Source organism: Miscanthus floridulus, chromosome 11, assembly GCF_019320115.1.
Source record: "Miscanthus floridulus cultivar M001 chromosome 11, ASM1932011v1, whole genome shotgun sequence".
In the NCBI taxonomy this organism is placed as follows: Eukaryota; Viridiplantae; Streptophyta; class Magnoliopsida; order Poales; family Poaceae; genus Miscanthus; species Miscanthus floridulus.
Genome location: NC_089590.1, coordinates 81,470,836 through 81,485,872, shown reverse-complemented (window position 1 = coordinate 81,485,872; position 15,037 = coordinate 81,470,836). Strand labels below are relative to the sequence as shown.

The following is a 15,037-nucleotide window of genomic DNA, read 5'->3' as shown; positions in this document are numbered from 1 at the left end:
GACTGGCGCCGAGCTCCCTGCATTTAACCCCGGCCCAAGCTTCCTGCTCGAGCGTTCTTCCTCTTCTTTCTCCTCCCTCTCGGGTTTTTTCTCTCCCCACTTCACCCTACCTCACGAATCGGCATATTGGACCTTGAAAACCTTGATTTGATCCATAGATCTTCGAGAGCAAGGTATCCTCGCTCCCCTCCTAGTTTTTTTCGCATCAATTTGATATATATTAGTCAGATTTTTCAACCTAAGAATCGTCATCACTTAGGGTTTCATTGTATCCCTCAATATATATATTATACAACCATTGGATGATGTCAAGGTGTGGAAAAAGCTAGCAAACTTAGGCGCATGTAGTTATGTTATGGGTTCATTGTTGTGCATCAAATGGGAAACCTTAGGTTTAGGGTTTAATGTTAACTGCTTTCGTTTCTTAGAACGAAATTGGTTGTATTGTATTTATGGTTCTCATTAATATTTATTTGTGATGTTTTGATTTATATTTGTTAAATTACATCCATTTTGTTAGATGCTAGAAATATTTCGGGAGGAGTTTTGGTGAAAATGGGGTCGTCCTCGAGAATTATACCCCGACGCGTCTAGCAAAGATGCCCCCGTCCCTCCTGACCTTCCTGTCCCTAACTGTGACTGTGGTTTCTCGGCCCATATTTTTCAATCGAAACATCCGGACACAGCGACGCGTTGCTTCTACACATGCAGTCGTTTTAATGTAAGAAATTATTTCCACTATCATTTTTCTTTATTTGTGTAAGTATGCTACTAATATTTTGTTGGAATCTCGTTGTGTAGTACCATGAGAGGTGCTTTTTCTTTCAGTGGATCGATGGTGCAGACAAGTTTGATCCTAGATACCTCCTTTTCGATGATTGGTTTAGAGGGAGACATCCATGTGAGCACTTCAAGCAGTGAGTTCCACCCCCTAACCCTCCGCCAATGACAGCTAAGGAGAAGCACCTAGCCGCAGTTAGACGACTCAAGGAACCTCCTCTGTGCGATTACGGAGATCGAGCTGTGATAAACCCTGAGAATACGTTGAAGTTTGTATGTCCAAACAAGCATGAAGTAAGTGCAAAGTGTATGTGTTAAAATCTTGAGCTATATGTGTTCATGTACTAATGTCTCATTATTTAGGTGTTTTCAATGACGACGTGTTGTTTCAAGAATAGTTGTATGGTCCTAAGAACCAATGGCCGGAAGAACCGCGAAGGGTTAAGGAAAAGAAGAAAGAAAGGTTAATTTACAAAGCACCTCCTGTCATGTGCGAATGTGATGTTAAATCCAACTATGGTCTAATCCCTTCGGAGCTTGGAATAGGCCATTATTGCGGCCATATGATTGAGTATGATGAGGTTCGTTATTTTTGTGGTAAACATGGAATCGTATTTTGTTTCTTTTGCTAAGACATATATGATATGATATTTCTTTTGAACAGAGCACTAGAAAATGCAGGTGGAAATGTTATGACGGTCAAGCTAAGTTCTTGGATGAACTGAAGAAGAGGCAACTAATTGTATAGAAGAGGGGATATGGACCTGACTACGTCAACCTATTCGTTAAACATCACAAAGAAAAGATGTGTGAGTTTGCTAGACAGCGCGATATTTGCAACCCGATCGATGTTGGGCTTAACAAATGGGGATTGGAGAGGCGGATGATGTTAGAGGAGGAGAGGGCAAGGAATGAGGCAAGGGAGGAGACAAGAGTACAGATGCAGGTCTTGAACGAGCATGTTGCTACATTATATGCCAGTGAGTGCTTGAAAGCCTTTTTTTCGTTGCCTGATTTTAAATGTAATATAATCACGTTGCTAACTGATTGCATTTTATACATAAAGAGATTGGTTGCAGTGAGGAACATGCCACAGAGATGGCTTGTGCAAGGTATGAGGAGAAGTTAGATGAGCATAGATCATGAGTTGGTCGCACCGTTCAATCACAGATTGTGTTGTCTGATGAGGAGGACAAGGATGAGGACGACACTGGCAGACTGAGTGAGCTCATTACTCTAGCAAAGGTGGGCATGCAGACATAGGAGGCTGAGGACGACACTAGTAGACTGAGCGAGCCCATCGCTCTAGCAGAGATGGGCATGCAGGCGAAGGAGGTTGAGGACGACACTGGCAGACTGAGCGAGCTCATCGCTCTAGCAGAGACGGGCTTATAGGCAGAAGAGGATGACGACGCGTTCTTCACTCAGGCCGCAGTGGCCATAGATGAAACAGAGGCCTCTTACTACAGGCGACAGGTAAGTTAGAGCAATGCAGGTGATCCTAGCCACAACAACAGGGTTATGGTAGAGGACTGGTACTCGGATAATGAGTTACTTACTCACTATGTTTCAGACTGAGGATTTGAAAGTGCATTTGCCCCTATGTCTACTGTCGGCACGTACTTCTAGTATTAATATGTTGTGTAATGTGGCATAGTATTAAACTTTTCATTATGTGGTTGTTTTCATTATTTATGGTCTTAATATTCCGCTTAATGATACGAACGTATTGAAATGTGAACACTTGCTGCAAAAAACCTAACGACGTACGACATTATATAAATCAACACATGAAACACATGAAATGGCATGTGACTACATGTACCGAACCTGGGTACAGAGTTTCCTTCGACTAAACCTAATATGCCTTAGGTAATTAAACCAAACAACAAACACATAGATGTGGTATGTGAAAAAGATAAAGTCATCCTAGTAGTGTGGCTTAGGGCAGGTGCAATATGGATCATTGCAGAGTGCCTCCTGTGAATCGGCACCATTGTTGTTGTCGTCCTGTCCGTCGTCCTTGTAACCGCTGCTAACTTCCCTTTCTAGATCAAAGATACGGTCCTGTAGGTAGTAGATGTACTCCGTATGCGGATAAATATGTCGAGGATCGACCCACCTACTAAACCCATAGTTTTCTTCGGCCAAGGAAGACTACAATAAGTATGTCGTGTAAGTTATATACAAGAGAAGCATATTGAAGCAACAAAAAGTAATAGCAATTACCCATGCTCACGGGCATTTGAAGAAACGACTGACCTCCATCTATTCCCTCGGTGAACATCTGCACTAGGCAGTCCTCACCATGCATGCATTTTGGCCACTCTTCTTTACTTTCATCGTATCCTCTTAGTGGTGCCTCTTTGGTGAAATCACTTTTGCTCTCAACTGAGAACCTCTCATAAAGAGCTTCATCAAAGAAATCAGGACCAAGAGGACCCTCCCACCCCTAGGTAGTTCCCTTCCCCTTTCCTCTCCCTCTGGACTGACCCTCCAGACATTGGTACCGCAACAAAAGAAAATGCTGAGGAGTGTTCTTCTTCCTTGTGTGTGTGTGAATGAGAGGAAGTGAGTGGTTATTTATAGGTTGAGAGGAGGAATGGAGGCCTCTCAGTGTGCCATGTCAGCGATCCATGTGCCTCTTCACCTAAGCCCTTGGATCAAACAATAATAAGATGGATGGTGGAGATAGAGTGGAGTTGTGCTTCCTTGCATACCAGTACTATGTCAGTGATGTGATAAATTCGTTGTTGTCCCTGTATCTAAAAAGTCTATTTTTATTATCTGAAAAGCATAGAATCATTCACTGTTGCTTGGTAACCCTAGATTCATCTACAAAGCGTATGTACGATACGTTTGGATTATACACTTTCTAATAAATTTATAGTTAATCTAGTGTACTACATTCACTGTTATTTGGATCATTCACTGTTATTTGGATTATTGTTTCACGGAAAAAATTCACAAGAGTTTCCCTTGTTTTAGGAGCATCTATAGTTACAAACAGAGACATCATTATATATTCCAAACATTTAATCATCCAAGGAGCAAAATGCAACCACAACGAACATCACAACCAACATAATATGTCCTGCGCTAGTCCTAAATAGTCCACAATATCCATACAGTCCTAAATAGTTATAGAAAAGTAAATACAAAATCTATAATAGTGCATACTAACAACTACCACATCCCTCACTGCCTCCTATTCTTGCCCTTATCCTTGTGACTGAGAGCGCTCGTACCTGGAGTGTAAGGGTCATGCAGACGGCGTCGTCTAGTGCCTAGAGGCGGTGTAGGATGAGTCAAGGGAGCATCATGGAGCTGAGAGGGGCCAAGCTCCTCGTGCCTCTTGTCCATGTCATCGTCGTCGTCTTCCTCGTCCTCATCCCCGTCCCCTGTAGCTGCTTGCCTAGAGGAACCCAAGCCTCCTCTGCCCGCAGAAGGAACGTATACATCTTGCGTCATGTCTGTCCTACAACCATAATGACCAGCCGCACGGCGTAGACGACGTGACAGCCTCTGTTGTACAAAATTATGTTAACTGAAAGAATCTAACGTATTAATGATATGTTTGAAATAATATTTTTAATCTTACATCTAGGAAGCCAAGTATGTAGTTGTCATTGACTCTCGACCGAACGCGCTCGATCTCTTCAACTGAGCATTTGAGTGTATTGCCCTGCAACAAAGTTCTCAATAATAATACTTCTGAACAGATAGCAATAGATTTTGTTTTCTTTTGTACAAGAATCTAACGTATTATAAGGGTTATACGGCTCGAAGGTTGCATTAACTACAATAGATAACTCCTAATGTCGGTCCAAGAACGCCTAATGTATTATTATGCAATTTAACATACAAAAATAAGACAATTGGCTTACCACTCTATCCAAGATCGGTCTTGCCTCCACCTGCCTTCCTGTACAAGTCGACTGGTCCCAGGCCGTGTCTTCATCGTCGGAGGACTCGATGTCGGCGTAGTTAGCTTCGGTCCACTGTAGCCTCAGCCTACACTGTGTCGCACGCTGGTACCAAGCTTGGTACCGCCTGAACTCACGGTTCATGTGTGGCTCATTGTTGTCGTCCATGTTGTCGTGCATCTCCTCCCATTCCTCAATGAAGTACTGGTGGTGTCTCTCCCAGTCAAAAATCTTCTTGTTCCTCTGATGATCCAACCTGCACATATGTCATCGTTACTTGAATCCATGTACATGTCACCATATTAATAGAAATGAACCATCATCATGAGACATTTAAAATATCAAAACACTTACTTGTGTAAGTCAACCCTAGTCGAGAACAGAGCCGTAGGCCAAAGCTGTCTCACTCCAAATTGGCGTACAACCCTATCTGGCAGATGGTACTCAACAACATAGAAGCAGATTAGAGGGCACCTCATCCTATAGAAGTCATCGTCGGCCCCACAAACATTGCTCAGCTGAAAAGGAAGTGTGTCCTCTCCACCGTACGACTCCCACTCCACCTACAACATGCCCAAACAAGATGTTAGATGGTATACTAATCCTTTTCAAACTAGCATGGGAAATAAAATTTACTTACACTAGACGCCGTCAGCGTGTCTTGCTCGTTGGTGAACTCAATGTACGCCTGGTCTAACCTCGTGTATGAAACCCTGGCCTGGTCCCAAAGGTATGCCCATGTCGGCTGCCGTCTTGGAGGCTGACCTTGAAACCACTCACGATGATCCAGAACCTCAGGACGGCCAACTGGAAGATGAGCCCACATCCACAGCTGTAATAGGTACACGCATCCACCAAGTGACGGGTTTGACGAAGACCGACGACACCCCTCGCACAGCTACCGATATAGAAAACACAAGACTACAGAGCCCTAGCTGTAGTGACCCACCAGGTCCTAGTCACTGAGGCAGTGGATCCACATCTAGGACGCACTGTCACCCGTGACGTCAGGGAAGAGAACGCATGCAAATAGGTGTAAGATCCACACCCTGCAGTAGTACCCAACTGTCTCCTCATCTGCCTCCTCGGGGCACTGTGCGAACTCTTCCCGTAGCCAGGAGATGGGAACTCTAGAAGTGCGAGCCACTTGCTCACCAAGCTCACGCCCAAGGAAGGCCTCCACTCGTGCTCTCTAGCCCTCTGACCTGCACTGCCTGGTGACTAGATTGCCGTGAATCCTTAGGCCTAACATCTTTTGACAGTCTTAGAGCATGACTGTCATCTCCCCTAAAGGTAGGTGGAAGCTATGAGTCTCTAGCCGCCACCTATATTTAGGACAAAGCAATATTAATTGTCAAAAAGTCAATCGCATAAACAAATGGCCATGAATGGAGGTAATGATTCAATTTAATACCTGTCAACTAGCGCAGTTATGGCCGTTGAGTTGAACTTGGACAACCCACGACGAACCTAAAAAAGATGACATCTAGGCCAGCTCTTTGCAGGAAAGGAGTGTACCTGTCATCGTACCGCATGTCCAAGAACCCACTGTGGGTTCTAGGATGAAGGAGCGGAAGGTCCTACATCGAATAAAACATAGTCTCCTATTACTTCACGAACACATGTACGTTCACCAAATTTTGAACAAAACTTATAGATTATTACCTACCCCAGCGCTATGAGACGTCCTCGGTGGGTCGCCTCGTATGTCGGGTCGAGCAGGTGGAATTGCTCCATCCTACAAAAAAAGTGAATGAATTAGAATTTCAATATACAATGAAACATGAACTTACAAATGTATAAGTAATTGACACAAATACAAGCACAAAAAGAGACATGCATAATTAATTAAATGAAGACGACAAATATAAAATAATAAAATGAACCAATAGTCGCACCTAACTAATCTGCCAATGGCAACTTTGTGAATTGTGGCCAAGTCTACCGCACTTGCCGCACTCGTACTGCTCAGGGTCAGTAACAAATGGAGTTCCTCTCCCATGCCTCGTTCTTCCGGGTATCTGATCCATAACCATCCTATGCCTCGTCCTCTACCTTGATCCATGCTTGTTCCAATGGTAAGATGGATCCGCAATGTACTTCGGCCCATCATATGGAGGCCACTCTCTAGGGTCCCAAAAAGGCACAAAGTAGGGGCTCCATATGTGCACAAGCGTGTCAACACTGAACTCGTGAGGTATCCTCCTCTCGATATTATAGTTGCGATGCCTAGCTGCTGCCACTAAATAAGAACATAGAAAGTGGTACTGCCTTGGTTTACCATAAGTGCACTTGAAATCTTGGAGGACAACCACATGTATCCTCGACTCTCGGACCTCACCGTCGGACGTTGTACCGCCCCTATGCTCGACCTGATAAGTCCTTGTGGCGTGGTCAAAGCAGCAACCTCATGTGTGTCAACCCTTTCTTTTGCCTTCTCTAGGTGTGCCTTTGGTTTCGGAGCTTATATCTCTCCATCACTCCGCAACTGCAATGCATGGGCGTGTCTATTGTTGAACCAGGGAACAAGCTTATAGAAGGTGAATTGAACGATTGCATTCACGGGCATACCACGTATCCCCAATAGCAACTTATTGAATGACTCTGCCATGTTGTTGCACTGAAACTCATACCTCCATCCACCGGCGTCGTGGGCTCTCATCCATTTCTCCAAATCCCTCATCAAACCTGTGAGCCATTGTCTGTCTTCTGCATTTGATGCGGTTCTGACCTGCTCCAACTTTTCCTTAAAGTACTTGTCCTCAAGCTGTTGAGCAGCCTTCTAGAACAGATCAAAGTTACCCTTGACACCATCCTTCCGGAGTAGATTCTCGGCAAGGTGCCGAGTAAACCAACGATGGTGCAAAGGTGCATACCCCTCTATCTGCTCTCGCACGACATTAAGTATGCCTTGATGCCTATCAGATATGACGCCAACCTCCCTGCTAGGCCCAACCACGTGTATCCAGACTAGCCTCAAGAACCATCCCCAACTGTCATTGTTCTCCTTCTCAACCAAAGCAAACGTCAAAGGAACCAACTTGTTGTTCACATCAAGAACCATCCCCAACTATCAATGGAGAAGATGTGACGACAGTGCCTAAAGGCCTCGACACACTAAGGAAAAGCACCAGAAGGCACGAAAAAATATCTGCCTCCCATCCTTCCATGTATTAGGTTTTGGGATGTACTCATAATGCATTCCTGGATTCACCACTTTGATTGCATTGAAAAGAACTGGCAGCTACTCATACCCATCCTCCTAGTCCCCATATATCATCTTCCACGCTCGCTGCTTAGCCCTCCATGCTTTACCATAAGTTATCACATATCCTCCATACAACGCCTCAACGGTCCTGATAATTGTCCTCACCTTCATGTTGGGTTCTCTCTGCAAAATTCCCATCAACCGCTTGGCAATGAGGGTAGATGTCAACTGTCGATGCCTCAGTGTCAGCTTATGGTCAGCACAATTGTGTGGCCCGACAACTTTTGTGATCTTCGATTTTCCGGTTACATGTTGCTTCCTTGCACAAACCCTCCATGGGCAGCATTCCTTGTCACACACAACTGTGTAACGACGCTCCGCATATGAATGCAATACCCTGTAAGGCCTCTTTCGTATCACTGTAAAAGCCTGCAACCACCTCTTCAAAGCAGGGAGGTCATTGAACACCCTCCCATTTTCAATTACCATGTTAGGACCGGCCTCAAGAGCTTCTAGGAGCTCATCATCACGTCCTTCTGCAAATGCCTGATCGGAATGAGCAAGATCGCTAAACTCGTGAACTCTAGGATCACGGCGGTCGGGAAAGATATGCCTCATCATCTCAACATCACTCTCTGTCAGCTCTCTAATAGAGCGATCATCATCAGAATCAAGAGCCCTAGCCATCTCATATGGCTCCAAATCATGCATAATTTTAACACTATTGGAGCCACAGAATCCATCTCCAAAGTGCACTTGCGCAGCAACAGGGGGCACATCCACATTCTCAGGAATGTCTCCTGCAACATCAGTACAGAAATGAGGAAAGAATGAAAGAAATAGATTTAAGGAACGGAGTAAGCTCCCAAAAACCATGCGGTTAAGACACTTACTCGGATGATTCTGTGTCAAAGGGATCTCATAAGGAGGATCTGCCATGGAAACATAAGTCTGACAACGATCTATAAATACCGCATTGGGGGTAGATTGAGCATCGGGAACTGTAGGTGCAATCTACACATGTAGGTAAGGTTTTGGAATGGGAGGGTTGATGTGTGCCTGATGATCCATTGCTGGGGTAAACCCATGACGGATGGGATCAACTAACATCCGACACACAACCACGTCCATACATTACAGCTGGCTCTTCATAGCCGATCTCACATAGTTCTCCCACTGATCCGCACAACCAATTGAGATCATTCGCCTAAAGATGTTCGGAGAAGAACCTAGGTGCAGTACACCATCAACTGCAATGTCATCATCTCCAAGGCAGTGTAGCTCCTCCCGAGCCTTTGCAACCATCTCACTAAATGAAGACCTATCATTGAATAGCACAGGCACGCTTTGCATATCAAGAAACTCAACATATCCATAGCGATCGCTTTCAACGGTGCCTCCATGATATATGGTCACTCGGTTGTCCATCTAGTTCAAACACGTAACGAAACACATGTCCTTTAGTCAAAATTAGACGATAGATAGTACCTAACAAGTACTTTCTAGCTACAAACTAAGTAATCAAGATAATAACTACGTATATATACAGTGTAATCACTAAATAGCTAGATCATATGTAGTTAACTAAATATGTAACTACGTATCTAAGTAGCTATCTAACTATATCTATGAACCTATGTATCTATGTTACTATCTATCTACATATATATCTCACTAGATCACTAACTAAATCAACTACCTGAGTCATCACATTAACTAGTAAATAACAAATGCCAACTAAGTAGGTACATTGCAAATTCATAATTTTTACCTTTTCAATGACTGCTCCGCGGACGTCGACGGAATCGCAGCGGACGATAGGCTTGGGTCAGGCCGATGATACGGACCGGCGGTGCCACGACCGGCCGCTGCAGGTGGCGGGGGTCGGCGGTGGCGCGCGGCGGGCGCGGGATGCCCGGGGCTCCGCGCGGCGAGTCCGGCTCGACGGGCGCGGGAGGCACGCCGGCGCTGGATGGCGGCAAGGCGGGGCGAGGCCGGCGGTGGAGGGCAGCAGAAGTGGCGCGGCGTAGGGGGCGACGCAGCCACGGGGCGCGACGCTCCTGCACGCCGAGGCGCGTGGCGCGGGGCGGGGGAGGGGGGCGGGGGGGGGGCGGCGTGGCCAAGGGGTGCGGGCCGTCCGCTGGGCGCGCGGCGCGGGACGGCCTCGGGGCGCGGGCGCGGTGGCGCTGCGTGGGCGCGGGTGGCGGAGCTCGGCTATCCTAGGGCGAGAGAGGGAGAAGAAGAGAGGAAAGGCGCGGGCCCAATAGGTATTAAAGGCTCGGCGCCATTCACGTTGGCGCCGAGCTCGGCGCCAAGATCTACGGTGCCGAGCTCCTTGCCAGGTCATCCAGCGTGCCCAAGAGCTCGACGCCAGAGATGATGGCGCCGAGCTAAGGGTCCATTTTCTAAATTCTTTCTGTCAGGGGTCTATTTGTGAGAAACTTTCAAAAAAGGGCTAAATTGTAAAAAATTCGGACCGAGGTAGTATGACTGATTAGAAAATCTGAATTTCACAGACAGCAACATTTACAAAGCATATAATGAACAATTACAAGAGCTGGCATACGAATGATCACCAATCAAACATACAACAATGTAAGGCATGAACTCAGCGGATGCAATTATGTAAATACAGTCGACATTATGTATTCTTTGAAGCATCCATCATTTGATTTACCATAACATGGGGGAAGACTCAGGAACTAGATGGCTAGTCAAAGAAATATGTCACAAAGGATAGAACAAAGAATATCATCAGATGGTTTTATGCTAATTTTCGCTTTTCTTCTTCAGCAAACCACCGAATCTCTTCAGCAAAGGCTTCTTCTTATGCTGCTGGTGCTGTTTAGTTGGTGATGTCCTGCCACTGTTATCCTTAGCTGAGTGCAACCCATTGCTGTCAAGACCTGCATCCCCCTTGTTTGATTCCAAATCAACCTGTGAGTCACCATCATTCTCCTTCTCCTTAGATGAATCATAGTCAGCAAACTTGCTGTTCTCCCACATTTTGGAAACTACCACAACAGGTTCATCCTCATCTTCAGTGTCCCCCTTCTCATTATCTCCTTCCTTGGCGTTACCATTTGTCGTGCCATCTTTTGTATTTGCAAACTGGGAGGAGAGTTCCTTAATCTTCTGAGAAGCAGCTGATTCCTTTGCCTGCAGGTCGTCATTTTCCTGTTTTATGTTCTGCAATTCATTCTCTTGGTCCAATACCTTCTCCTTCCATTGGATAGTTTCGGCGTTGGCTTGCTCCCTGATTCTGTTAGCTTCCATCAGCTGAGACTCAAGCTGCTGCAGCTTCTCCTGCAACTCAGTGTTTTCATTTTCTTTCTCCTTAACAACCTCCAAGGTCCTGTTCATCTGAACTCTGATAGCACCTATCTCTTCTTCTGAATTCTTAATAGAGTTGACAAAACTTAGCTCTTTGGACTGCCATTCCTCATGCGCACCCTTAGCTTCAGATTCTAGCCTTTCAACTGATTTCGTAAGGCAAACCTTCTCATAGTTTGCTTCATCAAGCATTAGCTCATAGTTCTCCTTAGTATTCTTCAGACTCAAGCTAAGCTCCTCTACCTGTGCCTGAGCACGCTCAATCTCATCTTGTTTGAGAAGGTACTTCTCTTGCGCCTCTCTGGATTCAGCTGACATTTCCTGTAAGGCTGAGGCCAGACCCTCCATTGCCTTCTTGACTTTCTCAAGCTCATCTTTGGTAGCTTCAAGCTCGTCAGCCAGCTGGTTCTTCTGTTCATTCAAGGTCTCTATTTCTGAGCTAGCATATTTATCACTGTTCAGAGCCTCAATTTTCTCTTCTTCTGCTGTACGGAGCTTCAACCTAAGCCCTTCAACCTCTGTCCATAGATCCGCTGCCTCTTTCTCTGCAGCATTGGTCCGTTGGCCCGAAACATCAATATCACTCTTGAGCTTTGCCAGCTCATCATCCAAGAACCTGACTTTGTCCTGAAGAACAGCAACTTCAGATTCTCTATCACGAAGCAAACTACTTGTTGAATCCAATTCTTCCATTGCTGAATTCAAAGACTCACCCTTCAAAATATTAGACTGATCAGCCTCTTCCAACCTGGCCTCGAGCAGCTCTGCCTTCTTCTGCCATTCATCAGCTAACTGCTCTGACTTGGAACCAGACTTCCTAGCATCATCAGCATCACTCTTAAGTTCATTAACCATGCGCTCCAATTGAATTGCCTTCTCTTCAGCAGCCTTTGCTTTCTCAAGCTTGAGCTTTAATGCAGAGTTCTCTGCTTCAAGATTCTGAATCCTCTCTGCAGTCTTCTTCCCTCTGCCATCCAGCTTGGAATCAACCAGCTCTTTCAGGCGCTTAACCTCTGCAGTGAGGAGCTTAACTTCCAGAGCCTTCACCTCAGAAGCCCTAACGGCCTCATCTACCTGGCTCAGAGCTTCGTTCTTTGCATCGAGTGCGTCGGCCAGCTCATACCTGGCCTTCTCAAGCTGCTCCACTGTCGACCGCAGCGCAGCAGCATCAGCCTCCTGCTGGCCGTGCATGTTTGCCTGCTCCGACTCGCCGGCAGGGAGTTTATCAGTCCCCTGCGCCTCCTGCAGCTTGGCATTGGCCTCATCAGCCGCCTTCTTGGCACGCTCCAGCTCCGCAAGGACTCTGCCCTTTTCCTTCTCGTTCTCCACCAACTGCTCCTTGGCCTTGACGAGGTCTTCTCGGACCGCGGCGAGCTGCGCCTGCAGCTCCTGAGCAGGCTTGGCCGCCTGCTGCTGCTCCTGCGACGGCTTCGTGGGCTTCCCCCCTTGCTTCTGAAACCATCAAAACAAGTCTGAATTCCGCGAAAAAGCACGCGGGTTTCCGCGCCCGCAAACCGCAGGCGGTGGTGGTACGGTAGTCGTCGCGGATTGCCATACCTCCGGAGGCGTGGCGAGGCGGGAGGCGGCGGCGGCCTTGGGCGTGGGCGCCTTGCGGTCGGCCGACCCCGAGCCGGGGGACTTGTCGGCTGAGCGCGGCGTGCCATGGCCGGCGGCGCTCGCCTTGGGCACAGCCGGCTTCCGCGGCCTGCTGTCCTTGGGGGTTGGCGGCGTGCCGCCGCCGCCGCCGCCGCCCTTCTTCTCCTTGTCCGGCTTCGGCTTGCCGTTGCTCTTCGCCTCCGCCGAGCCAGATCTGCTCTCCAACCAAGAAACGGAACCACCGTCAGATGACGAACGGATGAAGGATCCACCGCCGCTGGCCGCGGCGGGGATCCGCCTCGCGCGGGCGGAGTCGCAGTGATCAAGAACCAGCACAGGAGGGGTGTGATGGACGGACGCTTACTTGGTCTTGGAGCCCTGCATTGCGGCGCCTGCGTCTGTCTGTCTCTGCCGCTGCTGCTGCTTGGCTTGGCCTCCTCTCTCTCGTCTCGTCCCTTTGGTGCGTCGGCGTCGCTCTCTAACGGGCAGGCAGGGAGGTGGAGCGCTACGAATGCGGAGAAATTTGGGGGTAGGAGTGGTGGGTGAGCGGTTGCGGCCGCGCTGCCACTAGTTGGAGAAGAAGATGGACGGGCGCGGGCGGAGCGGTGCGGCTGCGGGCCTGCGGTTGCGTTGCGGCTAGAACTAGAAGACACCGCCTCCGATCATCCCTGTGGGTCTGCTGTTGGGTCGCGTGGGTCTTCACATTTTCCTCGCAGGTTTTTATTGGAGGACAGAGAGGGAGAGGGAGAGGGAGAGGGAGAGGGAGAGCGGGACGCAGGCGGAGTGGCCGGGTCACCGGACAGGACAGCCATGCATGCTGGGCTGGTGGTGTCCAGGGAGACGGAACGGAACGGGTGGGTTGGAATGGAATTCGTCTTTTCTTGTCGTTTCTTTCACTGGTTATTACACGTTTACGGGCTTGCGGGCTGCGGCTGTGGTATCAGTATCACGTCACTCTCGCAGTCTCGCTGCGTCCATCTCTCTATCTTTTTTGTTTTTTTGGCGAGAATCTCTCGCTCTCTATCTATCTATCTATCCTACGGAAGCAGACGCAATCCTTTGCCGATTCTTTTTTTTCCCCTTTCCTTGTCGTGTTAGTTTTTCCATAATGATGAAGGAAGCAGCATGGTGGTCCCTGACCCGGACCCTGATTCCCTGTTGTTTTCGAGGAAGAAGAGAAAGATCTGTCGCGAGTTTATTTGACACGCATGGTTTCATCGCGCCCTGTCCCTGACCCGGACCCTGATACTTGGACACATACTAGGAGTATGTTCAATCGTCGGTCGGTCAGTGCAACGATCCGGTTGGCTGTCTGTTTTAAAACCGCTCGGCGGCTCGCATCGGCGAGGCTTTCCCAGGTCGGTGTGTCGTCTTGCTCCTCGGGTTCTCCTGGAAACTCGTGGCGCTCAAGGAACGAACGAGCCCGGCCGGGTCATCGATGATTACCTGGAGTAGTTTACAGTTCGTTCCGGCGAGTAGTTTACAGCAGCATGATTTTCGTAGTACGAGCAAATTCAACCTCGGAAGTTGGCGTTGGTGTGGGACTGAGTGGTCAAAAATGGCCGTGGCAGGCTAACACCTCGGTCCTTTAAACACACACACTTCTCTATACATACTCCGCGAAACGGCGAGAGCCAGTTTTTTAAGATCTAGGCAACTGAGGCAGGACAAAAGAATACTACTGCTACTGTACTAGTAATCTTTTTTTAATACACTCAAACTCTAAACTAGTCTTAAGCTTATTAAAGTTATCATATATAGGGTGCAGTTTGGTGCAGCTCTTTGCGGCTCCGGCTCTGTGCATCCCCTGTGCTTCATCGTGGGCTGCCTGAAATAGGCTCCGGCTCCGGCTGCCACCAGAGAGGAGCCAAGGAGCCGGGTATTCGGTGCTTCGACCGGCTCCGTCACAGTGCATCTAAAGAGAAGGAGCCGGAGCTATCGAGAGCTACGCCAAACACACATAGACTTTTTAAGACATTTTTAATGTAGACTCTCAGCCTGTTTGTTTGACTGTGGCTTGTCGTAAACTATCGTAAATTTTCAGTCAGAACAGTATTTTTCTCTCACATAAACCAACCAACAGTATTTCTTCACAAATCAACAACGATTCGAACCAGCTAACCGAACAGACTGTCTATCGTGATTTCTACGATCATTTGTTACTCTTCTATTTATTATATTTTACTGACGTGAC

At 47.5% G+C, this 15,037-nt stretch overlaps 1 protein-coding gene and 2 long non-coding RNA genes across 3 annotated transcripts; 2 read left to right on the top strand and 1 right to left on the bottom strand.

The window, feature by feature from the left end:
* Positions 1-524: 524 nt before the first annotated feature.
* LOC136494918 (uncharacterized) lies at positions 525-1,216 on the top strand. Its single transcript, XR_010768747.1, has 3 exons — positions 525-721; positions 802-1,074; positions 1,144-1,216. It is a non-coding gene; the product is annotated as an uncharacterized lncRNA (long non-coding RNA).
* Positions 1,217-1,306: 90 nt separating this feature from the next.
* LOC136494917 (uncharacterized) lies at positions 1,307-2,454 on the top strand. The gene is made up of 3 exons (XR_010768746.1): positions 1,307-1,351; positions 1,445-1,760; positions 1,847-2,454. It is a non-coding gene; the product is annotated as an uncharacterized lncRNA (long non-coding RNA).
* Positions 2,455-10,535: 8,081 nt separating this feature from the next.
* LOC136493573 (WEB family protein At5g16730, chloroplastic-like) lies at positions 10,536-13,610 on the bottom strand. Its single transcript, XM_066489671.1, has 3 exons — positions 13,208-13,610; positions 12,805-13,057; positions 10,536-12,699 (listed from the first exon to the last, which is right to left on the bottom strand). Exons 1-3 carry the CDS (start codon positions 13,225-13,227, stop codon positions 10,684-10,686), a joined length of 2,289 nt encoding a protein of 762 aa, XP_066345768.1. The 5' UTR covers positions 13,228-13,610; the 3' UTR covers positions 10,536-10,683.
* Between the last annotated feature and the right edge of the window lie 1,427 nt (positions 13,611-15,037).

Coding starts and splice junctions, on each gene's coding strand:
- LOC136493573 (XM_066489671.1), bottom strand. CDS start 13,227: ATGCAGGGCTCCAAGACCAA. Junction 13,058..13,207: donor ATGCAGGGCTCCAAGACCAA/GTAAGCGTCCGT, acceptor GTTGGAGAGCAG/ATCTGGCTCGGCGGAGGCGA. Junction 12,700..12,804: donor GCCTCGCCACGCCTCCGGAG/GTATGGCAATCC, acceptor TGATGGTTTCAG/AAGCAAGGGGGGAAGCCCAC.